We start from the raw sequence: 27,944 nt of genomic DNA, 5'->3' as shown, positions 1-27,944 counted from the left end.
GTCTTCTTTTTAAGCAGGGGAAACAGAATAAGCTAATATTGCTTCTTGTTTTACAACTCCCTTTCTAGTTTTTGTATAGGCCTACTTTACTTTACTGGGATAGCCTATTTGCTTGTAGAATAAACCCTAAACCCTATGGTTAAACCTTGGTGCGAAGTAATGCAAAACAATGATTATGAATGGGGTCTAAAATATTAATTGTTTTCCTTTTATTCTAGCTGTTCACTCCGCAAACAACAGGGCTAGACATGCAGCAGATTTCAATCTTGTATTTAATGCAACAGCAAACATCTCCTTATCTACTCGACCAGCGACTACTTTATTCTTGGTATCTAGTGAAAGTCAGTCTACTCTGTAAATCATCAATATAACATTACGGAGCCCGTGCAAAAGGCGGGATTTTGGGCCCCACCCACATGTTGCCTTCAGTATTGCTTCTCCATGCACTGCGCTGCAACTGCGCAGCCATCGCTAGTCTTGAAAGCTGCGCATTGTGCTATAAAAAAGCGCAGTTATGAACGTCATGATCTGTGTTGATGTATTGTTTGCACACAAGCACCGTGTTTTTAAGAGGAAACAAAACATTCACATATACTCTGCAAAACGGTTGATTTCTATATGGTTTTTAGGAATATTTCTTTTTTTCCGGTCGAATCCAGATGCTTTGCTTGTGGATGCTGCTCCAAAGTGATAAGAAGCAGTTCAGCCACGAGGGCTCCGATGACCATTACCGCCAATTACTGTCCTGCGTGTTAACAAGATACTGATAGCAGATGATAGGATCATATTGCCTTTCAGGTGCTTTAATGCGCAGCCGCTGCACGCGGGGTGGACAGAGAGTGTAACGGGGTCCGGTTACACAGGAGGATGGTGGCGAAGATGGCGAGCTGCGGAGCGGCTTCTCACCTGGAGGACGGGTAAGACTTTGTTGATATATTAACACACAGGTTTCTTCTTTTGGCTTTACAAAAGTGTTCGTGCTGTACTTACAGACAGTATGCATGCACAGGATGCGCGCTTAAATCGTGTCGCTTCAAAACAGGAAGTGGTGACTTTTGTTGCTGTCTGTTCCGAGCTCATGTGTTAGTGCATTTATAAACATTGACAAATGAGTTCCTCCGCGTTATATTCTCGTGTAATTGAATATATGTTCAAATAGAAAGTGACTGGAGTGAGACACTTTGTTGGTGTCTGTTTGCGCTGAACGCTTTTGTGTTGTTATATTGCGATGACTCACTGACAACAACGTAACATCAAGCTGTTCGAAGGGGACGATTGGAGAGCGATTGATAAAAAAAAGATTAAGTTGTAAAGCAATACGTATAAAACGTTTTATACCAATTTTTGTAACAGATTAGATGTTGTAAATACACTTGAAAATCAGTATAGAATATTGTAAGAGAGAAAACATCATACAGTGGACTACAAACAAACACTCCACTATAACTTCCTGTTGACAGTTTTGAATGAATGGTTTATGATGCAATGCATGTAGTCCCATTTGAAAGGACACTTTTATTTTAAAATGATTCATACCATCTCTTTAATAGTTGTTATATCAACCGCAGTGACGCATCGTAAAACCCGGATGTAAACTCTGGACATTTTTCCTTGTACGATGTGAGGGTCTAAGGACAAAGGGTGTCATATTGTCATACTGATATTCTGTACAAACTGTGAAGTCCACTGAGACAAATGTAACATTTGTGATATTGGGCTATATAAATAAACATTTATTGATTGATTGATATAGTTTAATGTACCTTATTGGAAAATCAGTAGAAAGACATAATTGTTGTTGTTGTTGTTGTTGTTGTTGTTGTTGTTGTACTTTTCCTGTATTAGGTGGAAGCCAACTGACATTTGTTTATCTGCACACAGATGTCCTCTCAATTCATTGTGTTTGCACAAGTTGTAGAAAGTATTTCAATGCTGTGGCTTTTATCTTTCAGCCAGATGCAGAGGACTGGGTTATCATATTGTGTGGGAGTAAGATAGAAACAAGTGAGAGCAGAGAAAGTCTGAGAACTTGTGCAGGGAGTTTATTTATTATCTGAAAACATCAGAGCTTCGCAAAGGAGAACTTTGCTAATAGGAAGAGAAGATTACCATAGCAACTAATGAGCCTTGCTGTTGTTGTGCTGTGACTATCTGGCAGAGAGAGAAAGAGCTGACCTTGAAGAGGAGGAGAACACATTGTTTCCTGGACATATGTTTGAAAGCAAAGGAAACCACAGGGCCTTATCAGGGTTAACAGACGCTAAATAAAATAACCTAATTCGTCCATTCTTTATAATCCTTTTCCTGATAGATCATATTTTTCTTTTGATCGCCAAGCTGCTACACTTTTCAATGCCTACTGGTGGTGACCTTGTTCTTCTTGTAGGTTGGGCTCTCTGTCTTTTCCCCCCTACGGATCTCAGGCGTGTTTCCTCTTGTTGGAGCTGAGCCTGCGTCAACAGGTTGCACCAGTCATCTGCTCAGACACAACATTACACATGACATGGATTGGGCTCATTGTTTGTTTGATATACTACATTCATGGATAGTGGAGCACATATAGTATAGTCAGAAGCATCAGGTATTCATGCCCCCTGTGCACGACTGGGTGATATAGTTGAAACTAATGTCAGGTTTTTGATAAAATCCTTTTCATACATGTTTAAAACGATAATGCAGATGTATGGACAATCACATTTAATAAATTAGAATGATGTGCTTGGAATCAATTCCGCAAAGTTACAGTGCAGATATCGATACTTGGATGAAACCTTATGATCAAATCAACACAATATGATGCCACTTAAAGTAAATAGAGGTTCAACTCTGAATATAAATCGTCCAATCCCCTTGCTTTATTTGAGTAATGAAAGCAGAAAAAGTGTCCAGACCAGTTTTGTTTGATGAAGAAAGTAACCGCCAGTATCTTTCCATGGCTGTACCATCGACACTGCTCTGAAAGTAGGTCAGTGTGGGAGTTGGGGTGGAAAGGTGAATCTATCACCCAACAGGATGGGTTGTGTGAAAAAGTGAGATGAAGGCAGCATACACCCTTCCTGTTTTTTTATGTGGCTGTGTGTTCCTATGTGAAAGCAGAACTGGCGTACTACACAAGCCTTTAAGAGCTGTCACTGTCTTCCTTCTTTAAATCCTCCCAGAGTGTAACTTAAAGATGTCTGAATGTTATCTCCTCTGCCCTACAGAGACGGAGATGTCCCCGCGATGGAGAACAAAGGTAAACAGCACACCAAACTCATTCTTTCCCTCCCCCGCCCTCACTGTTCTTTCTGGTTTCGCTTTCTCTCACAGCACACGTTGTGACGTAGAGCTACCTGTGTCCGCGTCTTTGTTTTTCCCTTTCCACTTTCTCTGACCTCACTCTGGCCTTCCTGCTCTCAAATACATTTGCATTAAAGAGCAGGAAGATTTATGCTCAGTCATACGATCTTTGGTGTCCGCAGTTTTGCATTTGCTATATCCTAACACTGCACACCTGTACACGAAATATTTGTCAGACTTTTCTCTAACATTTGCTTTGTGACCTTTACATTTCTTTACCAAAGTAGGCCTAGAATAATCCCAATAGCATTATTAATGTCCATTCAGTGTTTCCCCTAGGATGGAGTCATAGCAGCGGTGCTAAGGCAGGTGGGCCCAGCATAATGTGAGCGCAGAGCGCATGGAATGTTTTAGTGTGTGCACGTGCGAAATGCGCCCCGCCAATTTGTTTCTATGAGTCTGCCAGCACAAGAAAGGCTCTTAAGGCCTAGTACCAGGGCCGGTTCTCGACAATTTGCTGCCCTAGGCGAGATTTTATATATAAAGAATAAATGAAAAATCTCTACAAAAGACAAATACACTACAAAAACAGAAACGTATTGACATAGGTAATATACGTCAAAATGGCTTCAAATGTATTCAGTATTGTATGAACATGTTTGAATTGGGGGGTGGACGTCACATCCTCTATGGGGGTCCGGGGGTATGCCCCCCCGGGAAGATTTTTTTTGGAACATTTTAAAGTAAAATGCTTCAATCTGGTGCACTTTGAGCACACAATTACTAGAGACTAGATCTAGGGGGTACAACTCTAAAACACCCATATGAAAAAGATCGGTTTACATTTTAATAATCAAATAAGTATGTGAACATAACCAATAACCTACCATAGCCAATAACAAATAAATGTAACTTATTTTATTTCTGTTGTTCATTCATATCTTATTTTACCTAGTTAACCTAGTGAATTTATTTATTCATGCATATTTTTGTATCTCTCCAACTTTAAACGATATTTTTGGTTTACTGTCCTATGGTATTACATTGGAATGATTTCAAACCTGTTTTTATGTATCCTAATAATTATAAAGGAGTGCCTTGGAAATATGTGTTTACATAATTTGTGGTCAAAACGTTTGAGACCCACTGAGATAACTTAGACTAAAATTAACTATCTAAACACTCAGAGAGTCCTTTACCTCACTGAGCCTCTCAGTCTGACAGGAGAGCTCTCCTCCACCCTGGTTGTAGAAACATCTACTTCTTATATCCGTTAGCGCAGCTAGCACCAGATTCTAATAACAACAGCGCCGGTACCGGTGCTCCCTCGCTCGCTCGCTCTCTCGCTTCCACGCTCGCACTTTGGCTGTGAGCTGCGGGCGCCTGATAAGCCAACATCCCCCACTTTCATCACTTACAGCGCCCATCGTACAGGGCAAATGAAACGTGTAACCGGGGTGAAAAGGGTGTTACATTTACTTAATTATGAATGTTGTTACATCAAGGCGGAAAATTAGGATGAGCGCCAACGGTCAAAAATGTTTTTTCCTCTCCCAGAGCTACCAGCGCAGCGCCCCCCAGATCTGGCGCCCAAGGCGACCGCCTTGGCCTATGCCAAAAATCGGCCCTACCTAGTACATACAGTGGCAATGTCTCAAGACTTAGCAAAAATACACCTTTATTGAACATACAGTAACACAATACTACAAATCCACATAACAAACAATCAAAAATGAAAAAGGGTCGCCACTTATTATTATTCTAAAAGATTATATATATATATATTATTTTGTTTTGGGTACCTCACTGCAGCGGCGCGCATATTTCAGCAGCGGCGCTGTGCCGCCACTATTTGTATATAGGGGAAACACTGCCATTTTATAACAACCTGCAACAGTAATACATGTGCAACTGCTGATGATTAAGAAACCAGTGATTGGACTTCTTGCCAGATACCAGATAAAATACATCTATACAGATTACCTGTCAAATATGAGTGCTTTATTTCTCACAAATCTGAAACGTGTTAATCACATTGTGTAACTAATTTGCATAATGTATGTAAGGTAACATGAGGCAAGGTTCAAGATTCAAGGTTCAAGGTTCTTTATTTTGTCATACGAACATAGCTACAGTGTAGTTATGCCGATTACAATCTTAGGTCACAGGCTTCTCCAACAGAGCAACACAATAACACAGATAAACAGAAAAATATAGTGCAAGTAAATAGTAAATACAAAAAGAAAAATAGTTTAAAAAAGTGAAATAGTGCAATAAGAGTCTATATGCAAGTTATTGGAATGATATATTAGAGAAATAGAGAAATAATTACTAAGTAGCAGATGAATGTTATGGATGTTGTTTCAGCAGTTCAGGTGTTTAGCAGTCTTATTGCCTGTGGGATGAAACTGTCCCTGAGTCTGGTGGTTTTAGTCCGGATGCTGCGGTAACGCCTGCCAGACGGCAGCAGACAGAACAGTTTGTGGCTGGGGTGATGGGGGTCTTTTATAATCCGGAGGGATTTCTTCCTGAGGCACTGGGAGTATATGTCTTCCATGGATGGCAGCTCCGTCCTGGTGATGTTCTGTGCAGTTTTCTCCACCCTCTGTAAAGCCTTAAGATTGAGGGCGGTGCAGCTGACGTGCCAGGCCGTGATGCAGCCAGTCAGGATACTCTCTATGATGCACCTGTAGAAGTTGCAGAGTATCCTGAAGATATGTCTGTGTCTTAATGAATATAAAAGAAAGGAGACACTGAATCTATATTGACACACTAAAATGGAAACAGTATTTATTGTGTATCGGTCATGTCTCGCCAAAAGATTCATAGCCATTGCTGTACACCACACATAAACCTTTTTAAGCAGTGCTTTTGCTATGTTGTGGTGACCAGCAGATGGCAGGCAACACCCATGAACCAGTCCCAACCTTTGAAACTGCTAAATAGTGTGCGTTTGTTTGTGTCTGCATGTGTGTATCTTTACTGGTGTTTTATCTCCACCTTGTTTGTCCATCAATCAATCAATGTTTATTTATATAGCCCAATATCACAAATGTTACATTTGTCTCAGTGGACTTTACAGTTTGTACAAAATATCAGTATGACAATACGACACCCTCTGTCCTTAGACCCTCACATCGTACAAGGAAAAACTTCCGGAGAAAACCCACAGTTTAAAGGGAAAAATGGGAGAAACCTCAGGGAGAGCAACAGAGGAGGGATCCCTCTCCCAGGACGGACAGACGTGCAATAGATGCCGTGTGTAAATTGAAAAGATAATACATTTGCAACATAGGTAGTCCAAATGTTTGGAAATGCATGTGTGTATAATAGGAAGATGAATCCACGAGGATATCCATCCAGGACCTATGATCCAGGACCACAGCCACGACTCAAGATCCAGGGCTCGCGATCCAGGACAGAGGAGCGCAGGATCATCCATGACTCCGGATCCCGGCGTATATAGACACCAAAAAGAAAGACATTTGGGGAAGCTGGGTTAATCGGAACATGAGAGTACACAGGTATAGACAGAGAGAAGGAAGAAGTAAGATGTCCCCCGACAAACTAAGCCTATATCAGCAAAACTAGGGGCTGGATCTAATCAGCCCTAACTATAAGCTTTATCAAAAAGGAAGGTCTTAAGCGCACTCTTAAAAACGGATAGGGTGTCTGCCGCCCGAACACAAACTGGAAGCTGATTCCACAAATGTGGAGCTTGATAAGAAAAGGCTCTGGCTCCCATTGTACTTTTAGAGACTCTAGGAACAACCAACAACCCTGCATTCTTGGAACGCAATGCCCTAGTAGGACAGTAGGGTATAATGAGTTCTTTAAGGTAAGATGGCGCCTGCCCATTAAGGGCTTTGTAGGCGAGAAGAAGAATTTTAAATTCTATCCTGTGTTCTATAGGGAGCCAGTGTAAGGCAGCCAGAACAGGAGTAATGTGGTCCCTTTTCCTAACTCTGGTTAGTACACGAGCCGCAGCATTTTGAATCAGCTGAAGCGACTTGACTGACTTCTTGGTACACCCTGATAATAAAGAGTTACAATAATCCAGCCTTGAAGTAACAAATGCATGGACTAGTTTCTCTGCATCGTTTTGAGGCAAGATATGCCTGATTTTTGCAATGTTACGTAGATGGAAGTAGGCGGTCCTTGAAATTGATTTTATGTGGGCGTTAAAGGATAAATCCTGATCAAATATAACACCAAGATTCCTTACAGTCTCACTGGAGGCCGAATTAATGCCATCCATAGTTAGTATATCCTTAGATAATTTGTTTCGTCGGGCCAAGTACAATAACTTCAGTTTTGGTCGTGTTTAACATCAAAAAGTTTAAGGTCATCCACGTTTTTAAGTCCTTAAGGCAGTCTTGAATTGTATTTAGATGATTAATTTCATCAGGCTTGATTGATAAATATAGTTGAGTATCATCCGCATAACAATGAAAGTTTACAGAATGATTCCTTATAATATTGCCTAACGGAAGCATATATAATGTGAACAAAATAGGTCCGAGCACTGAGCCCTGTGGCACTCCATGGCTAACTTTGGTTTGCGTGGAAGATTCATCATTGACACGTACAAACTGAGAGCGTTCAGATAGATAGGACCTAAACCAGTCTAAAGCAGTTCCCTGTATGCCAACTAAGTGCTCTAGTCTTTGCAATAAGATATCATGGTCGATAGTATCAAATGCAGCACTGAGATCGAGCAAAACAAGAATAGAGACACGTCCCTTGTCAGAGGCTATTAGAATGTCATTTGTGACTTTAACCAGAGCTGTCTCTGTGCTATGATGTGTTCTAAAGCCAGACTGAAAAGCTTCAAATAAATCATTGTTTTTTAAGTAATCACACAACTGTTTTGCGACCGCTTTCTCAAGAATTTTTGAGAGGAACGGAAGATTAGAAATAGGTCTATAGTTGGCTAAAACCTCTGGATCGAGGTTGTGCTTTTTAAGAAGCGGTTTTATCACTGCTACTTTGAATGATTGTGGAACATAGCCTGATAATAAAGACATATTCATAATATTTAATAAATAAGTGCTAATTAATGGAAAAACTTCCTTCAACAGCTTAGTTGGAATTGGGTCTAAAATGCACGTTGATGGTTTAGAAGAGAGAATCATTGAATTTAATTGTTCAAGGTTTATGGCTGAAAAGCATTCTAGTTTACTATCTAGTGTAATATTAGAACTTACGTTTCCGGGAGCTGTTGATAACACTATACTGGTCAAAGGCAAGAGGTCATTAATTTTGTTTCTAAGAGTAACAATTTTATCGTTAAAAAAGCACATAAAATCATTGCTACTGAGTGCTATGGGAATAGAAGGCTCAATCGAGCTGTGGCTTTCTGTCAGCCTGGCTACAGTGCTGAAAAGAAATCTTGCATTATTCTTATTCTCATCTATTAATGAAGAGTAGTAAGCTGCTCTCGCTTTACGCAATGCTTTCTTATATTCATTGAGAGTAATATGCCAAATTAAACGAGATTCTTCAAGTTTAGTAGAACGCCATATCCTTTCAAGTTGTCTCGACTTTTGCTTTATTTTGCGGGTTTCGGCATTATGCCATGGAGCTAGTCTATGTTGTTTTATTTTCTTCTTTTTCAAAGGAGCAACAGAGTCTAATTTTATTCGCAGCGCATCTGTAGCACTATCAACAACATGATCAATTTGGGGTGGTGTACATTTTGTATAAGTTTCCTCCCTTACATGCAGACATGCTATCGAGTTAAGTATTGGTGGAATCTCTTCCTTAAATTTGGCTATAGCACTAACAGATAGGTTTCTGCTGCAGGAGCTTTTGACTAATGCTTTGTAGTCTCGTAACAGTACTTCAAAAGTTACTAAGAAATGGTCGGATAAAGCAGGATTATGCGGTTCGACTAATAGTTGCTCAATTTCAATACCATAAGTCAGAACAAGGTCGAGAGTGTGATTATAGCAGTGGGTTGGTTTATTTACACTGACAAAAACCAACAGAATCTAATATAGAGTTAAATGCAACAGTAAGGCTATTTTTATCATCGTCAACATGAATATTAAAGTCACCTACGATAATTACTTTATCTGTTTTAAGAACCAAAGTTGATAAAAACTCAGAGAATTCAGATAAGAATTCTGAATAAGGACCTGGTGCACGGTACACTGTAACAAATAAGATTGGCTGCAAAGTTTTCCAGGTCGGATGCGTAAGACTAAAAACGAGACTTTCAAAGGAGGTATAATTTAATTTTGGTTTAGTATTGATAAGTAAACTTGAGTCAAAGATGGCTGCAACTCCACCTCCTCGGCCCGTGCCTCGGGCAATATGAGTATTGATATGGCTGGGTGGAGTGGCCTCATTTATGCTGACATATTCTTCATGTCTCAACCAAGTTTCAGTGAGACAGCATATATCAATATTATAATCTGATATTAAATCATTTACCAATATTGCTTTAGATGCTAGAGATCTTATGTTTAAGAGACCACATTTAATATTCCTGTTTTGTTGCACTGTAGTAGTTGTTACATTTACTTTGATTAGGTTATTATGTATGACACCTCTATTAGGTTTTACCTTAACTTGTCCTTGGGCAGACACACACACCGCTAATATTGGGTATTTTATTGGGTTCGGGATTCCTATGGATGACTGCCTAGGAGAGAGCGCAGAGAAGCGTGTAAGACTGCGACTCCGCCTCCTGGTCTCAACTCCAGTTTGTCATGGATTAAGTCCACAAAGCCCTGAAATGTTTGCCGAAATGAGATCGGCACCTTCCAAAGTAGGATGAATGCCGTCTCTCTTAATCAGACCAGGTTTTCCCCAGAAGGCTGTCCAATTATTTACGAAGCCCACATTGTTTGCTGGGCACCACCAAGACAACCAGCGCTGAAATGATGACATGCGGCTATACATGTCATCATTGATCAGATTGGGGAGGGGACCTGAGAAGATTACGGTGTCCGACATTGTTTTAGCATAACTACACACCGACTCCACATTAAGTTTGGTGCATTCTGATCGGCGTATACGAACATCATTACCACCGACGTGAATAACAATCCTACTGTATTTACGTTTATTTTTAGCCAGCAGTTTAAGATGCGCCTCAACGTCGCCCGCTCTGGCCCCCGGAATGCATGTGACTGTGGAGGCTTCGGTCTCTAATTTCACGTGTCTCATAATAGAGCTACCAATAACCAGAGTTGGCTTCTCAGCGGGTGTCTCGCTGAGTGGGGAATATCTGTTAGATACGTGAACGGGTTGGTGGGGACCTGCGGGTTTCGCGTTATGCCCCTTCCGAACAGTCACCCAGTCTCCCTGCTGCTCGGGAGTTGCCGGGGGACGGCTAATAGGAGCTACCTTTTGCCGGTCCGCACCGGCTAACATGGGCTTTACTGTAGCTGAGTTTCTTTCTAAGATGCGGAGCCGGGCTTCTATGGCTATGATTCCCGCCTCCAACCTAACAACTATACTACATTTAACACATGTACCGGTACCAGTAAAGGAGGTAGGGAAGTAACCAAACATGAGACAGTTAGAGCAGGAAATAGCACCCGAGGGTGGGGAAAGAGCCATGGCTAGCTATCAAGCTAAAGTAGCTACCGTTAGCAAACCCGAAAAGAGTGTAGGCAACTGTGGAGTTACAGTCGCTAAGAGAAGGAGAGTTGTGAGAGCTTAAGTTATAGTAACGTGTGATTACAACGTCAGGCAGTTGCCGTGATCAAGAGTTTTAAAACGATCGATTAAGTTAAGATAATAAGCTATCAGCAACAGAACGGGTGTCAGTACCAGATATGTTCGGGCTACCAGATATGTTCGGGTGTATTTCCGTCGCATCCGTCATCCGTCATATTCGTCATATTTTACGGCAACTCAAGAGGGCCCTCACGGTCAAATTCCGAACATTTAAACATAGCCGACACTTCATTCTTTACTTTGTCCGTTATTATATGTAGAACATTATACTTTTTCTCCGTCATGTTGTTTCCTTAGCAACAACTTCAAACAGGCATAGCCTACACTTCATTCTTTACTTTGTCCGTTATTATATGTAGAAGATATTAATTTTTTCTCCGTCATGTTGTTTCCATAGCAACAACTTCAAACAATAACAACTAACCGCTAGCCGCAAAGCTAGCATCACAGCCACTGCTCCGTTTTCGGAGACTTTGCACACGTTTTTCACAAACATTTTTCACACGCTAGGAGTACTTCCACTAGCTTCGTCTGGATCTGTATATGTGATTTGATGTGTCGTGTGTCCCCCAACTCCTCTCCAAAGTTCAGATATTTAATAAAATACTCAGGGGAGTTTCCTGAATTTTCATGCCCAAAGCCAAGCACTAGGCCCTGGGTAAATTTAAGAGGCTGATCTCGGGCACTTTTGTCCACTTTCCCTGGTGGTCGAAACTCAAGCCAGACATCCTTAGAATCGTCTCAGAGAGTAGATGATCAGTGGGGCCTTGTTTTTACTGAATGATGTGTTTTTTTATGGGGAATTCAAATATGAGCTTATTTTTAGGATTTTCGGAGACTTTGCACACGTTTTCACAAACATTTCCACGCTATGAGTATGGGAGTACTTCCATTCGCTTCGCCTTGATCTGTATATGTGATTTGATGTGTCGTGTGTCCCCCAACTCCTCTCCAAAGTTCAGATACTAAAAGGTAAATAAAACATTAAACATAATGACAAAATAACAACCTGAAATATATGTATTCTATCTACACATTTCATAATTATCTAATCTAGTGGCCTTATAAAAGTGTTGGCTAAAGTAACGCAGAATATATATATTTTTTTAATTGTAAATAATTAGAAACATTATTTATGTGCACAAGTACATGGGACCCCACCATAGCACCCCACACATAACAAGCTGTCCCGAGTTCCTCCGGCTGCAGTTCCGCAGACGGCCGGTGTGTGGCAGCAGAGCGCTGGGAGCAGAGGGAGGTGAGTATATGACGGATGACGGATGCGACGGAAATACACCCGAACATATCTGGTAGCCCGAACATATCTGGTACTGACACACGGGATACCCGGAGATGACAACAACCGGAAGTTACAACATGCTTACCGCAATAGTGGTCCGTGTAGAAACAATGACAGAGGTCACAATGTGACTCGCTTGGCCTGCTTCCATCGGAGTGAAGAGGGATGCCTGCTGGCTCAGATGAGGCGGCAGCAGTATAGAGAGAGATTGGCCATAGGAGGCACACGAGGACAAGGAGAGAGAAATGGAGGAGGGTGAGTGCAGTGAGAGGTGAAGCAGACAGATCGAGGCGAGTGGAGGAGAGAGATTGATGAGGCAGGTGTTGCGTGTGGAGTAGAGATGTTAAGATTCACCGATTCGCATCGGTGCACCGGCATAAACGTTCAAGATGCGAGTGCACCGGTTGAAAGAGTGCACATCGGCTACAGTTTGGGTTGAACCGGGTTGAACTCGCGATGCATCGATGGCGTAGCGTCTTTGCATCGGTAAAAAACCGATTCATTCATATAAAATCCCCTCATCTTGTCAACGCTCAGCAGAGACGATCTTTGATATTTGCTTCGCCACTACGGAGGCCGAGAGTCTCAGTTATCAACACACACGGAAGTTGAGGAGAAAGAGAAACAGCGCACTGAAAAATACCTACATATCAAACGTTTGGCAACACTTCGGATTGTTCAAGAAAGACGGTGTAATAGCCCTTTATGCTATATAGTTGACCGCAGGTCATGGAGAGTAATAAGGTATCTTTATTACTTAACAGGTCTACAGCCATGATACATAGATCCGTCCTAGATGCGGGCTTGTATACACACAGTATCACTCCGCAGCCGCACCCCATCAGTAACGTCCTGATGGTATATGTGCGCGGCACTATATACTACAGACGGTCAACTTGAAAAATCGCTCGCAAATTGTTAACGATGCCGAGCCGCTTTAAAGTACACAAGTAGTACGAGGAACTTAGCGACGCACATAAAGAGGCGACATGGGGTCTGCGGCTGAAAAGAGAAACCTGAAAGTTAGACATATGAGTTAAATCACTCTGTTCTGTCAGAGAGAGTGGTGTTTAGTTTACAGCAGCCTGTGACGGCCAATAATAGTTTAAATGTCTTCCTTACTGTAAGCAGTTATGAAATACCTGTTTGTGAAAGGTTATTTTCTTTATTGTTCATATAGAACCCACTGCTTTCTGCTCACTGGTGAGTTAGCCTATGAATGAGTGTTAAGCACATCAGGCAGCAGCTGTATGGGCATTGCACTATGGTAGCTGTTATTTGCACATTGTTAATCATGAGCAATGCAGCCTTACATTGTTTAACTGTGAGGTGTTATAACATTGTACTCTGGAGAGCTTTTAAAGGCAAACAAATAAACGGCATGATGGGATGTGCAGTACCAAATATATAAAGCACTTTTTTGTTAATGTATGATTTGCTGCATATAAGGAATAAAACAAAAATCCTCTGTCATACCATATTGAAGTATTATTTTTGCATCGTGTTGAATCGTATCGCACCGAATCGCATAATGTTGAATCAAATCGTATCGAACTGTATCGCAACAGGGGTGAATCGTATCGTATCGCATCGCCTGGTGTTTCAAATGTATCGTTAATGTATCGTATCGTGGCAACGTATCGAGATGCGCATCGCATCGGCCTCAGTGATGGAGATGCACATCCCTAGTGTGGAGCAGTGATGGCAGCATCTGCTTGTTAGTCTAAGATACAACTCTGTGGGCTAGAGAGGACGGGCTCCAGCCATTAGGCGGCCAGGCACTCAGCCAGATGGCCTGGTGCATTCACTGCTGCTGGGAAGAGAGGACGCAGCAGCTCCTCTGGACCCATCTATATAAATGTGCCAGAATGTTAATGCATGGCACTTATCACAGGCTTCTTCACAGGGTGCCACAGTTCAACTGCTAAGGAGTGATGGATATGTAAAAGCTAGTGGTGTAAGTCAGAAATGCTGAGGGATTTTTGATGAGTAATATGGATGAAAACACACACACTACATGCAAACATAGATATTTACTAAAAGTTGAGGTTTCTCACTGCCTGGGGTTGCACCTGTTAAAGGAAGAACCCCAGTGACACAAAGTAATACTTGGTACTTTTACAAATGTTCTGACATACATTAAGATTCTATTCTTTTTTTCCTTAGGGAAGTTTAAAACAGAGCTTCAATGCATGATAAAGTAAAGAAGCAGACAAGTTAACATACTTCCCCCTATATAGTAATGGATTATTCTGTAGAAAATGGTTAGTGAAACGTTTGTGGCTAAATAGAATTAGGTTCTGTTTTTAATTTTATGTTTCCTGTTCAGGTCAAATTATCATGAGACTTTTTTGTTTACTAGTTCTGAAACCTAAGTCGGTCAGGAACTTAACTGCTGGGCAATATGATAACCACATAAATGGGTCGATGAAACTATCTAACCTTTGAAAGTTCCCGTAAAGATGATGATGATTATCTGGTTAACAACAAGTATTGGTAATGATGTATGGTAATAATAATAATTACTAATAAGATGGGAATCTACATTGACCTTTTCTCATATTTTGACATTATGGAATTCATTTAAATGGCACTAACTCTAAAATAATTACTAATATGTTACAGATAACCTGAGAGAAAGTGACGGCAGCAGTTCAGGTAAACACACATATCACATCACAGAACTTTAACTAATTTGATCTTTACATAACTGAAAAACATAATTTTAAATGTAATTCCCTTATTTAAATGCAACTTATTTCTCTCATAACATTTACACTTTGTGGCATCAATCACTTATACTCATTATTCAATATTTTACACGTGTCACTTACACTTTGAATTGTCGAATAGAGAACACAGAAACATCCACTGAGGAGAGCTCAGAGGAGGAAGACGAAGAGGAGGATGAGAATTCTGGTGAGAGGCTGCCTTTGACTCATCACTAATCATACATCTAATGAATAGTCATTTAGTCATAAATTACTTTTTAGTAGAGCGTGAGATAAGAAGATCAATATCACTCATGTCTGTACATTAATTATGAAGCTACAGCCTGGACATTGTTCATTTAGCTTAGCATAAAAATATTGGAAAACAACTAGCCTGGCTCTGTCAGAAGTCAACAAAATCCACAAGCCAGCCCCAGTAAACTAAAGCTCATTAATTATCATTTTTATACCTTTGTTTTAAAAGTACATAATCCAAAGTATAAAACATGTATTTTGCCACAGGAGTTGTGACTTTCTTGTCTTATCATCGCCAAGAGCTTGTTGTGCAACCAAGGAAGGATTCAGGACTCAATGAGCTATAATGCTTTTAATAATCCGCTTTAGAGGGGTCAGCAGTAAGACATTGTTACCATTGCACGGAGCCAGGTTAGCTGTTTTCCTGTTTCCAGTGTTTGTTTAAAGCTAAGCTAATTAGCTGCTATTGGTAGCTTCACATTAACCATACAGACAAGAGACAGATTGCTGGTATTCTGATCTATATGTGCAAGAAGATAAATACGTTTTTTTTAATGTCAAGCGAGGGACCCGTGTAAGAAGGCTAAACCCTTAGCAGCCATCTGCATTCTAAATCCTATCTACGGCCTTTGCTGCATGTCGCAATTTTTTTTTGTTGTACTTTATCCTTAATTATCCTCCTTTCTTTCACCATAAGGCTGTGCTGAGAAGAATGGAGAAAAGGAAGGTAAGAACCAACATAATTTTATCAATCCATCAAAATCTTTGGCACCAAGGATTTAACAAGGTAAAAAACAAATGGTGTTTATCTAAATGTATCTCCTTTATGTTCTTTGCAGACAATGAAGAGGCCAATGAGGAAGAGTCAACAAATGGTGAATGCAACTTGTCTCAATAACTGCTTTGTCAGACTGAGTCTACTTAACTACAACTTTCTTGTATTTTACATCCAGATGGCCATGTCAGTTTGTTGTCATAGTTGCAACTCATAACTCAGTATAACATTTTAATGGCAGCAATACTGCATAATTACGCCATCAAATGCAGAACCTTGCTGGCTTTCTTGGAACACAATATTGATGTGTAAGTAACTGTGCTCCACCCTCGCTCACAACCAAAAAAAGCTGCCCACAATCTGAAAAGATAATCTAGGGTGTTTTCCCGGAGATTTAACACAAGCTTTAATTTTCTGACACATGATTTTAATATGTTAACGTTAATTATTTCACCCTTTTAGATTCAATCCCTGCACCTGAAGCGGAGGTTTCAAAAGGGAAAGGTAGGCAGATCGTAACTGATATCAGCACAACAAATGTTCTGCAGATCACCCTGTTAACAACATCCCATTTTTTTTAATACATATGTCCTTGCAGAAGAGTGTCACTTCAAATCATGCTGTATGAAATGCAAAGCCGTTCAGCAGGTGAGCTCAGAATCCAGATGTTTATTTGACAAAATGTGTTGATCTTAATTGTGTTTAATTCTGCCTGAGTATTTTTATTATACTTGAATATAGTTGAGATCTGTATGATATTAGGGAGCAACTTGTGTAGGCCTTCTTCTTGTTTACATATCAATACTTATTCTTATTATTAGGATCCCCATTAGCACTAGCATGCACATTAGCTATTCTTCCTGGGGTCCTCACACACACAAAACATACATAAACATACATAAAACAAAAACAAAACAGCTCATAATTTCATGCAATTTACAGTGCTATATGAAGTGAAAACTAAAATGGTCATCCAATTTTATCATAAGGCCAAACAAAAAAAAATACAAATAACTACATAATAATACATACATACCCCACAGGCACAGTTGAATTGTACTTTATAATACAGAGATAATTTTTTAAGCAACCTTTTGAAATGTACTTGATAAATTTTTCTTTACGTTAATATAACATCATTTCCAAATTGTCTGTTTGACAGAGCCATGGCAATGAGCTTGTTACCCCCAGGAGGATCTCTAAGGGACGATTGCAGTGAGTATGACCACTGATCTTGTCCGTACACATTTGAATTGATTCTGTATGTCCATCATCTCTGACTCTGTATGTTTCAGGGTGCAGCTGGAAGGAGAGGGCACATACGAGTGTTCGCTCACCGGCCTGGTGTTTGAAGCATCGGAGCGGGTCATCGTGCGGTACTCAGTCCTGTCCTGGTCCAGGTTTGGCGCGTTTCTGCCGGACTCCTGGAAATTTGCTGGACCCATCTTTAACGTGGACACAGTCAATAAGGATGCTTCCGTCCTCACGTCTATCCAGTTCCCTCACTCCGTCTGCCTTGCTGGTGAGAATGAAGTACAGGACTCCTGTGTACTCTGTGTAGGACAGGGGTGTCCAAACTACGGCCCGGGGGCCAAATGCGGCCCGCGGACCATTTTGAATCGCCCCTCAGCAAATTAAAAAGTATAATGGAATATGGCCCACAAATGAAACTTGTGCTTGTCTTATATTGTACTTCTTAAATATAAAAATATATTACAATAGTAATGTGTTAATAAGACCACTTTTCAAATAAATTCAGTCAATTAAAGTTGCAAACATTTTCTAACATATCTTAGTTGATAAGAAAAAAGCCCAATGACTTATTTACATAACAAGCTTGAAATACACCCTTCCTATTTCTCCATATTATAATCACTCTGAGGTTTCTGTTGTAAGGGATGAGCTGCCAACCCTCACAAGCATAATTTACCTACATTTGATTAATTTTTCTAACTTATAACTGAACTTAAGAGGCAATATACCTCTGGTGAGTGGCCCAGCCCTTCGTATATTTTTTCTGTATGTGGCCCTCGTGAAAAAAGTTTGGATACCCCTGGTGTAGGATATAATTCATAACCATGGTCTTGTGGTGACTCCACGGCCCATAATGCAATGTTAATAGTATACATTTTTTCCAAGATTTTGCCTGGAGGTTGTCATTTAGTTGATGTTAGAGTATACTTATTTGAAGACCTGTGAAGCTGACAAAACGGGAGGGGGAACACTTTTCAAAATAAAACAGGACAAACTAAAACACCATCGAAGCTATACAATCCGTAACGGAGGCCGAGATCTATGGCCCCAGAGATCACCTCCGTTACAAGGCCTTTACACAAAATAGGTTATTTTAGTGAGTATCATATTATTTTATTTATGATTTAAAGCTGCTCTAAGGGAAACATCGAACCTTCTCTTTTCCATATGACGTCAAACAGATCCAGAAAAAGGGATGACATTCAGTGTCCTGCACATAAAGGACAACCGTCCTCTCATTGAGCCGACAGTGGACCACTCTGGGAGCCATGTTAAGTGGAACGTGACGTCTCTGTCTCCCGTGGGTCCCATCATTCAGACGAGCCAATCTGTAGAACACCACGGGGTGGTCCTGGTCTACAAGCAGGTGGGCAGTGACAACAACAACTACAGCTTCCACGTCTACCTGGCCACCAACAGTTCATCTGATATCAAGGTGAGCATTAGATGAAAAGTGAATGTGGAACTGAATAAAACATTTTTCTCAAAAATAGATGATTGACAGTTGACTTGCTCCTTTTAAGACTTGGTGTCTGAGCTGTCGTTGTCAGCGGTCTTAAGATGCATTTTTAAACCAATAAAAATGTGACTGTTTGAGAAATGTGGTCATTTCTCAGAGACTTCCTGTAGTTGCAGTTTTCCACTTTAAACAGTTACTTCATGTCTGAACCTTTGTTTCTTTTGTTGCTTTCACCATCTGTCTGGACTGACTGACATTGCTGTATCTGTTCCTTTACGGTGATAAATGACTGCGTATCGACAGGACGTTTGAATACATACAAGCTTGTATTATAAGTGCACATCTTTTACTCGGCTTCCTAAGGCAAATTAATTACACATTAATTTTGATTCATTTGATTCTTACACATATTTAAATAAAACCAGTAAAGATTTACTTTTAAGATGTGAATGAGCAAGTTTGTTGGTCTAATGCACATTTAAGTGTTTTCATTTAGGAGAGCCCAAGGGAAAAAATCTAACGGAACAAAATCCCCCAAATTTCTTTGTGCTGTTTCCTTACCAATAAATATTCCATTTGTCAAACCATCCCTTGAGTCTTCCTAAAAATGTAAATCATGACTTTTAATCATAACAACTGCCTACTGGATAAAACTCCAGCAAAATGCCTTGCCAATGAAATTGTGTGCCAAAATTGAGAACAGAATCAGAGCCAAAACAAACAGTAACTTTCACTTCTTGTTAATTTTGCTTCATCACTTGGTAGAGTTGGCCACAGATTTTCAGTTTTTCGTAATACATTAAAGTATATTTGGCGATTGATTGGTGACTAATATTAATGACCTTATCAAACTCCTTCTCATACATATCATAGTTATTTCCCGATCTGTGGATGTTTTTTCCTTTGAGACACCTTCAGTTTTTCCATTAGTAAATGTTAAACCATTTAGCCTGCTCATCAAGCTGCAAGGAAGTGGCTTATCTTTTACGTTGTCTTCCTGCTCTCCTTATGTCAAACAGGATATAGGCAAACAGGTGCGATGCTACAAGAATCGCTACATCCGAATAGAGAAGCCTCCCACATGCAAACTGGACGAGGGGACGTATCATCTCCTTAGTGAGCCAGAGGGAGAGATCAAACCTCAGGTTGGTCTCTTCGCATATGCTTGTGTGTCTACTCTTATATATAAATACACAGTAGTATACAGACATCACAATTGAATTATGTTTCGTTGTATAAATATATGTATATATTTGTCCCTGTACAGGATTTGAAATTCACCCTTGCTGTGACAAAGATGAAGGGCTACTTTGAAGCTTTCTTCGAGCAGCCTCCTCCCTTTAAATTGTCTCTCATAGAGATTAACACTGAGGAGACCGTATGGTCCGCCACCATCAGAGAAGGTACCTGCTCATTGAATCTCACACTGAATATGTTTGGTGATTTGTAGGGGGGGGGAACTAAAAGCTAGGAGCTGAGGCGAAAGAATCGGACCATATTTGTTTAAAAAGTTATAGTTTTTCAACCATTTTTCTTTGTTTATAAAACAGTTGACAATAAAAGAAACAAGGATTTTTCATCTGAAAATAAACCAGCTTTGACTGGGCTCCACATATTGTTGTGTTTTTAAGTTTGTGTGTAGTGTTACTTAACTCCAGAGCAGTCATGATGTTTACTTTCTTCTCTTAGGTGACTGTGTGGACAACACAGAAAAAAAGTCAAGAAAAAGGACCATCAGTAAGCTTCTTGTTTTTTTAATAAGATTGTTTCCACCATGCTATCAGCTCTTACCGGTTGTCTCACATCATGTACCTCTATTACAGGCAGACAGAGGAGCAGCATCCCCTCAGAAGAAGAACTCGGCTGTAAAAGGACTCGGTGGCAGGATGTGTCAGGTAACTGATCTGAGAATAACTTCAGGCACAAGCTTTAGTTTTCTCCCAAATCAGGTCATCTGAAACCGGTACACACCTGAACTGTTTACCGGTGCCCCTGTTCCCCTAAAGTTATACTGACATAAAGTACCTGTGGGTCTTTTTCCAGATGGAGTGAAACCAGCGATGACTCTGGGTCAGGACATGTCGGAGAAGCAGCTACTGCAGGTGGCCAAGCGGCTCGGGAAGGAGTGGAAGCAGGTGGCCATCTATCTGGACCTGAACTCCAGGGAGCTGGACGACATCCAGGCGGCAGAGAAAGATGTGACCATGCAGAAGCTGAAGATGCTGGTGGAGTGGAAGAGCAGGAGGCGGGCGGGAGAGGCCACGGCGTATCACCTGCTGAAGAGTTTAGAGGAACTGGATGACTTACCAAACGAGGTCCACCAGACATTGAAAGGTAATAAACACCATCTAATTGAGATAATGATGATGGATAACCAACAAAATCACAAGTGAATGGATCTCTTGTTAAAGGATAACTGTTTCGATTTCTTTTTTTATTTGATTAGATTTTTTTCGAATGTGTAAAACAATAATACAAAAATGTAACATGAGAATTATTATACAATACAAAATTAAGCAGTGTCAAATTGATATACAAAAATATTATTGATTCTAAATTATATTAAAACAAATAATATACTGTTATTGTTACTGTAATTGTCCATATTTATCTATAAAGAAACTAACAAGACTGAGTTTATTGTGTTTTGTTTTTGTTGTCTTTTCCAGGCATGGAGAAGACAATTGACAATCGAGCAGCTAAGTGAAAAAGAAACAACCTTTGGATATCTTCGGGAAGAAAATACGATTTCAGGAATTCAACAAAGCAGCGGATTGATACAGTCCAAACTTCACCTCTTCTGTTTGTGATTCTCCTCGACAATATTTCCTGGCCCTGATACCTGGGTTTTTATTTTGGCACAGTTAAAGGAAAGGGCTGGTGTCTTATCTTTCGAAGGACGCTTTCCCTATTTTTGTTGAAATGTAGTCCTCAGATTCTGTAATGAATACAGAAAAGACAAGCTGTACCTAAAGCTTCATTTATGTAGCTGTATTTTGTTTTAAAAAAAATGAACAGTAGAGTTCATTGTGATGTACAGTAGCTAATTATGTAGCCAGTAACATGTTTAAATGTAGGTGCTGCAGTGTTGAAACTGAAAAAATGGGAAAAATACAACCTGTGTATATTGTTTCCACATTATGTTTGTGGGATTCTTTTTATATAAATATTAGGCATTACGTCACACGCACTTGATTGTCTGACTGTCCTAGGCATACGGACTGATGTACTGAGCTTTTTTTATACATTTTTATATTTGTCCTGTACATAATCTTTTTTTTTTTACTACCTGTGATCTATTTTTAAGTCGGTTTTGTATGTTTATGTCCGTGTTTTATTTCACAACTCTGAACCTTTAAAAAGCTCAAGGGAGTTGCAAGAGGTCCTTAATTATGTTTCTGTGGTTGAACTTGAATTATAAATACATTCCTGCCAACCTGTGATCTTGTTATATATATACATGTTGTTTGTGTTTAACAAAAGTGTACACTCTGGGGAACAAACAAACTAACCACCAGCATTTGGATTCAGGGCCTAATTGAAGTGTATGTGGTGCAGCTACAGCCTGGCAATGTGTGTATATATTTTGATGTATCGTCTTGTCAATGCTAATTTCATATCTGTACAACTTCGAACGCCAACTGTACTGTTGAAAACATTTCAGTTAAATTATCTTATCATAAGTCATAGCTCTGATTTTGTTTCCACCTTTTTGCAAATGGCATTATTTCAACACATCTCACACACTATTTAAAAAAATAAAAAAAGCTGGAGAAATGGCATTTGGATCATGAAATCTTTGAAGGTCTACCACTATGATGAGTATTGTTTACAATCCATTGCTTCCTTAAACCTCTTACCAACAAAAATCCAGTCCGTCCTTTCTGCACCTCTTTCTATCATGTCTCTCCAAAGACTTTGTAATAATTGTAACACGGCGATGTTGACTGAATAAAAATACAACTTGACAACTTTCTGTTCACTTAAGTGTCATACGTTTTTATTTGCAAAAATTCACTTCCATTTTCAGTACTTCATTAAAAAAAATACTTATAATAAATAACAAATAACATCACAGGCCATCAAATAAATAAGTAAATATAAATAAATAATTAAAATAAATATTGTTATGCAGTGTAAAGGACTACTTGGTCGGAAGTTGTAAATGGTGGTGATGATGGGGAAGGGGCTGCATGACGTCTACTTCCTGTGGTCTCCTGAGGAAATGTAGCCCAGAGCTCTGTTGATGGTGATGATTCGGACCTGGAAGCCCTTCATCATTTTAAACATCTGTTGTCGGTTTTCGTATGAGCTGTTTTCCCACTTCGGTGCACCAACATCCTAATAGACAGAAAAGAGGTTACCAACATGGAGACTCAAAAGTCGCATGCCCTCCCCAAACCCTCTTTGGAAAATGTTAACAAGAATTCATCTAATATCAGTTTTCCTCTAATACTGTAGGAAATGAAGGTTAAATAGGGAAATAAAAAGAAGTAGGAAGACAGAAATACCTCTAGAATGTTGTTCTCTCCATTTGGCATCAGGGAGCAGCTCTGTAAAAATGAAAACATTTTATAAGTGACTTTCATAATGTTATTCCCCAGGAGATTTTCTCCTACACGTGCATGATAAACACACCTTCCTCAGGCTCTGTATTATTTCCAAAGTTGAATTTAGAAGTGGCACTTCTGTTTCAGGCAGTCTGAGGTCGGAGTTGGTGTAGGACTGAATAACAGCAGAATAGTAGGCCAAGTCCTTCATGATGTTCCCCAGACATTCACTCTGTTGAGTCGAACAGGAACAAATTACACATACATTTTTTGTCTGCTTTATAACAAAGTAAGGAGGATAACATTTATATTGGAAAATATCCTGATTCTGATGTATACAATGGCAGAAATAACATTGTAAAGCTAAAATAGATAAATAATAAATTAAAAAATTAAAAATAGATTCTGGATTTACATTATAATTGTGTCTCATAATTTCAAAAGCATTTAAAAAGGAAAGTTAACTTAAACATACCTCACTGAAAGTTGAATTTCTTTGCATCATGCAGGTTGAGTTCTGTGGGGTAAAATCATTTTAAATATGAACATTTGTTTTAAGTCAGATGGCCCTTAAGAATCGTTGGATTTGGTTATATGACTTGGTCAAAGTAAAAGTCCGTGAAAGCTGTGCTGAAATTATGAGGGTGTTTCCAAAAATATGTCCAAAATGTCTCTATCTTATTTGAGAAAATACACAAATCAGTGGGATCTTTATTTTTCCCTTACACAAAAAGCATGAATAAGCCAACAAAAAGTTGTTTTTTATTTGTAATAGTGATTTTGACCATTAACAATTAATATCAATGATATTTAAACAATTCTCACCTGAGTCAGAGTGGGTGCGCAGGCCAGTACTGTCTCAGCTTGACTGATAACCACAGCTGCATCAGTGTCAATTCTATGGAACAACTCCCTCTGTAAAATAAAACAAAGTGTAACAGAAAGAAAAATAAACATATGAACTATATGCTAGTACCGTGAATTGTACTCACATCTTTGAGGAGTCCTGTAATATTCAGGAGGAGTTTCTTAAAGAGCAAAGAGCAGTCTGCGCACTTTTCTCCGCTCAGCCCCGTGCGCACCGGGAGTGCCGTGGATGTGCGCCAGCTCAGAGACAGCAGCAGCAGCAGTATCAAACAGCTGGCGGAGTCTGCGTGGCAAGAGAATAAGAATCATCAACACATGACACTTATCGGTTTATAACAGAATAGCATGATAAAATAGTAGAAACTTGGAATATGTTCTTATATCTTAAGTTTTTTGCTCGGGCTCGCTGACTTACAGAAATTACCAAATGCCATATTTCTGGTCAGAGAGATAACTGTGCTTAATCCAGGTGAATCAGTATAAGTGTGTTGCTGACTCCCGGTGTGATGTTTTTATATGCATATACATCGGGGGATTCCCTGACACTGCTGCAGGAGAGCCAGCAAAAAGAAAACTAAAACGTCATAGGCTATGTAATTTCCTCCTTGATCTCTCAGCAGAACATGCAGAAACGGGAAGTTGCATTGTTTGTTTCAAATGTCTCACCGAGCGAAAGCAGCTCCGGGAAAAAAAACAAGCCAAAGTGTGATGTTAGTGTTTAATATTAGACACCAAACAATTTACGGTCTTACATGTGTACCAATGTTACGCAACTGTGCGTGATTTTGCCTTGTGTTTTTTTTTAAAGATGCAGGAGACAACACTGGGTCTCCTCTCTATCTCTGTGGTAGGCTAATATTAATACAGATGGCTCTCTTCTTGTCAGTTCAAAAACGTTTCCACAATAAATACTTACATGTTACAATTGATATTTTACTAGATAATTTGATTCAATAAACTTTCCATGGCTACCTACAATTATGAATCACATCAAAAATACTATGTATAACCATGAATAATCAAAACCCCTCCTACAACTACTACCATCAGAAATGACTGAATTTAGTGCTTTTACTATTTTCTATGATTAGTGTTCAGCAGTTTCTTTATTGGAAAGTCTGATTTATGTTGAGAAGCTTCTATGTCATGTGACCCAGTGAATGCAAGTCAATGTATCAGTATAAGTGGGATATACATCTTTACTAATTATTTAGCATTTTTTTTAACTATATCTTCCATTAAAAGGTTTTGATTTATTTGTAAAAAGCTTCACTGTTGTTTGACCCTATAACTCCAAAACATTGTCGTACTTCACTGGACAACTGGATTCTGCATCAAGTCATAAAGTCACAGGATATGGAAGCTTTCTCAAAAAGAAACAAGATCTTTCTTTTGAATATCCAACCTGAACAGTGCAGTTCAGTCAATGAATGCTCCAATTAAAGTCAGTAGTATATCATGTATATCATGTCTAAATAAAAAAAACATGAAAACATCATGACACATTTTTTTGTTGAAAAATGAATAGTACACCATAAAAACAGACATAGTTTAGTAGGCCAAAAATGTCTCTAAATACTCATCATTTTGTAATAAAGAAAAAAATCCTAAATTCAAGTTTTCAAAAGAAGAGAAAGAAAGTCATAAAAAACCATTAACATATAGTCAAAGAATAATATGGCATACAAATGTATCGTATGTTTTCATAAATGAAGTCATATTATGCTATAAAATGTCATGGGATAGTAGCCATCATAATAAAGTAAAAAAGTGAAAGTATTGCATGTCAAAAAGAGACGCAAATATGTCACAGAATAATATTTTATAAAAAAGTTAAAAAAGCTATGATAAAAATACAATTGTAACTTTAACGGGGGTCACCACTGAACAAACATAATAAAACGTTCCTTGAAACCTTTGTCTGATTAATAGAGCATGTTGGATCTTAAATTGATGAATATTGAACGTAATGCAAGGCCCCGTTGCTTCCCTTGCTTAGATCATGGCAATCTTTAAACTCGACCTGGATTTACGACTGCATCTCGCAAGGTTGTGACAACCTGCATCTCGCAAGGTTGTGGATTATTGTAACTCATTATTATCAGGGTGTACCAAGAAGTCAGTCAAGTCGCTTCAGCTGATTCAAAATGCTGCAGCTTGTGTACTAACTCATGTACTAGGAAAAGGGACCACATTACTCCTGTTCTGGCTGCCTTACACTGGCTCCCTATAGAACACAGGATAGAATTTAAAATTCTTCTTCTCGCCTACAAAGCCCTTAATGGGCAGGCGCCATCTTACCTTAAAGAACTCATTATACCCTACTGCCCTACTAGGGAATTGCGTTCCAAGAATGCAGGGTTGTTGGTTGTTCCTAGAGTCTCTAAAAGTACAATGGGAGCCAGAGCCTTTTCTTATCAAGCTCCACATTTGTGGAATCAGCTTCCAGTTTGTGTTCAGGCGCCAGACAGCCTATCCGTTTTTAAGAGTGCGCTTAAGACCTTCCTTTTTGATAAAGCTTATAGTGCATTGACGTAGATACGTTGTGCCTCTTCACCTATACATTTTAGTTCTTACTCTTTCACTTAAATCCTAAAAACTTAGATCTTATATTTAAAACTTTATCCAAAACCTTTCCCCTCTCTGACCTCTCGAGGTTCTATTAGAGGGTAACAGGTTGCAGAGAAGGCCTAGCCCGGCCTGGGTGTGGTTTCCTCTAACCAATTCAGGTTCCAGTGGGGACCTTTCTCCCTGCGTGTGCCTCTCCACCTCTGTTTCCTACTTCTTACTTGCTACCCTTTTCCCTCAACCTATCCTAAGGGAGTGCATGTATGTAGACACGTTAGTTTAGCTGCTATAGGCTTGGACTGTTGGGGGGGCACCTTACTCCGTCTTTCTGGCTGTTTGTACCTGTGTACTCTCATGTACCGATTAACCCAGTTTCCCCCAAATCTCTTTTTTGTGTCCATATATACGCCCGGATCCTGAGTCGAGGCTAATCCTGTTGCTGTGGTCCTGTGTCCTGGATCCTCTATCCTGAGTACTGGATCTGAGTCCTGGACTTCGAGTCGTGGCTGAACCTGTCTCTGTGGTCCTGCCTGACTCTCATCATACTACTTCCCTGATGGCTCCCACAGGATTGCTGACATCCTCGTGGATTCATCTTCTTCTTATAGACACATGCATTTCCAAACATTTGGTCTACCTACGCTGTAAAATGTATTATCTCTTTGATTTACACACGGCATCTATTGCACGTCTGTCCGTCCTGGGAGAGGGATCCCTCCTCTGTTGCTCTCCCTGAGGTTTCTCCCATTTTCCCTTTAAACTGTGGGTTTTCTCTGGAAGTTTTTCCTTGTACGATGTGAGGGTCAAAGGACAGAGGGTGTCGTATTGTCATACTGATATTCTGTACAAACTGTGAAGACCACTGAGACAAATGTAACATTTGTGATATTGGGCTATATAAATAAACATTGATTGATTGATTGATTGATATCATTGTGGCAACAGACACTTACATCCTTGCTTGACACCGTACCGTCCCAGTTTTCTTAGGAACGGTGATTTACTTGTTGTGCATTGAAGAAAGGGCACTCTGAAACTGTAGTGGACAGTGAGTCGCTGACAGGAGTTTCCTGGCCTTTTTCTTGCTGCACCATAAGACCATTCAAGACTGAAACTGACTCTTTAAATGCAGTATATGATCATAGAGTAGAGTGGGGGGATTTTCTCAGAGATACATTTTTCATATTTGACAAAGAATAACCAGACATCATTCATATAATGTTTTCCTAGAACC

General features: G+C 39.7%; 2 protein-coding genes across 3 annotated transcripts; one reads left to right on the top strand and one right to left on the bottom strand.

Moving 5' to 3' along the window:
* Nucleotides 1–526: 526 nt before the first annotated feature.
* Nucleotides 527–22,699, top strand: si:dkeyp-97b10.3. Of its 2 annotated transcripts, XM_034229393.1 has the most exons (17): nucleotides 527–917; nucleotides 3,204–3,235; nucleotides 14,897–14,929; nucleotides 15,125–15,190; nucleotides 15,935–15,964; nucleotides 16,077–16,112; nucleotides 16,475–16,516; nucleotides 16,611–16,660; nucleotides 17,175–17,227; nucleotides 17,308–17,534; nucleotides 18,448–18,701; nucleotides 19,745–19,870; nucleotides 19,993–20,128; nucleotides 20,415–20,462; nucleotides 20,549–20,620; nucleotides 20,769–21,059; nucleotides 21,395–22,699. In XM_034229393.1, exons 1-17 carry the CDS (start codon nucleotides 868–870, stop codon nucleotides 21,430–21,432), a joined length of 1,584 nt encoding a protein of 527 aa, XP_034085284.1. In that variant the 5' UTR covers nucleotides 527–867; the 3' UTR covers nucleotides 21,433–22,699. The 2 variants fall into 2 exon arrangements, with proteins under 2 accessions (XP_034085284.1, XP_034085285.1); XM_034229394.1 differs by lacking the exons at nucleotides 14,897–14,929; nucleotides 15,125–15,190.
* A 28-nt stretch (nucleotides 22,700–22,727) lies between these two features.
* On the bottom strand, nucleotides 22,728–24,597 carry il12a (interleukin 12a). Its single transcript, XM_034229395.1, has 7 exons — nucleotides 24,558–24,597; nucleotides 24,268–24,425; nucleotides 24,101–24,190; nucleotides 23,751–23,792; nucleotides 23,364–23,507; nucleotides 23,237–23,278; nucleotides 22,728–23,066 (listed from the first exon to the last, which is right to left on the bottom strand). Exons 1-7 carry the CDS (start codon nucleotides 24,574–24,576, stop codon nucleotides 22,926–22,928), a joined length of 636 nt encoding a protein of 211 aa, XP_034085286.1. The 5' UTR covers nucleotides 24,577–24,597; the 3' UTR covers nucleotides 22,728–22,925.
* Between the last annotated feature and the right edge of the window lie 3,347 nt (nucleotides 24,598–27,944).

The sequence above is a fragment of the Gymnodraco acuticeps genome, unplaced genomic scaffold, assembly GCF_902827175.1.
Source record: "Gymnodraco acuticeps unplaced genomic scaffold, fGymAcu1.1, whole genome shotgun sequence".
In the NCBI taxonomy this organism is placed as follows: domain Eukaryota; kingdom Metazoa; phylum Chordata; class Actinopteri; order Perciformes; family Bathydraconidae; genus Gymnodraco; species Gymnodraco acuticeps.
Note: the sequence above shows the minus strand (reverse complement) of the source record. Positions and strands in the feature narration are given on the sequence as shown.

What these genes read in the sequence shown, in the direction of transcription:
- il12a (XM_034229395.1), bottom strand. An exon ending in GAAATTCAACTTTCAGTGAG is followed by an intron (nt 23,508 to 23,750) that starts GTATGTTTAAGT and finishes TCGACTCAACAG; the next exon opens with AGTGAATGTCTGGGGAACAT. An exon ending in GAGAGAACAACATTCTAGAG is followed by an intron (nt 23,067 to 23,236) that starts GTATTTCTGTCT and finishes TCTGTCTATTAG; the next exon opens with GATGTTGGTGCACCGAAGTG.
- si:dkeyp-97b10.3 (XM_034229393.1), top strand. Translation starts at nt 868, where the DNA reads ATGGTGGCGAAGATGGCGAGCTGCGGAGCGGCTTCTCACCTGGAGGAC. An exon ending in AGAGGAGGATGAGAATTCTG is followed by an intron (nt 15,191 to 15,934) that starts GTGAGAGGCTGC and finishes TTTCACCATAAG; the next exon opens with GCTGTGCTGAGAAGAATGGA. An exon ending in AATGCAAAGCCGTTCAGCAG is followed by an intron (nt 16,661 to 17,174) that starts GTGAGCTCAGAA and finishes TCTGTTTGACAG; the next exon opens with AGCCATGGCAATGAGCTTGT.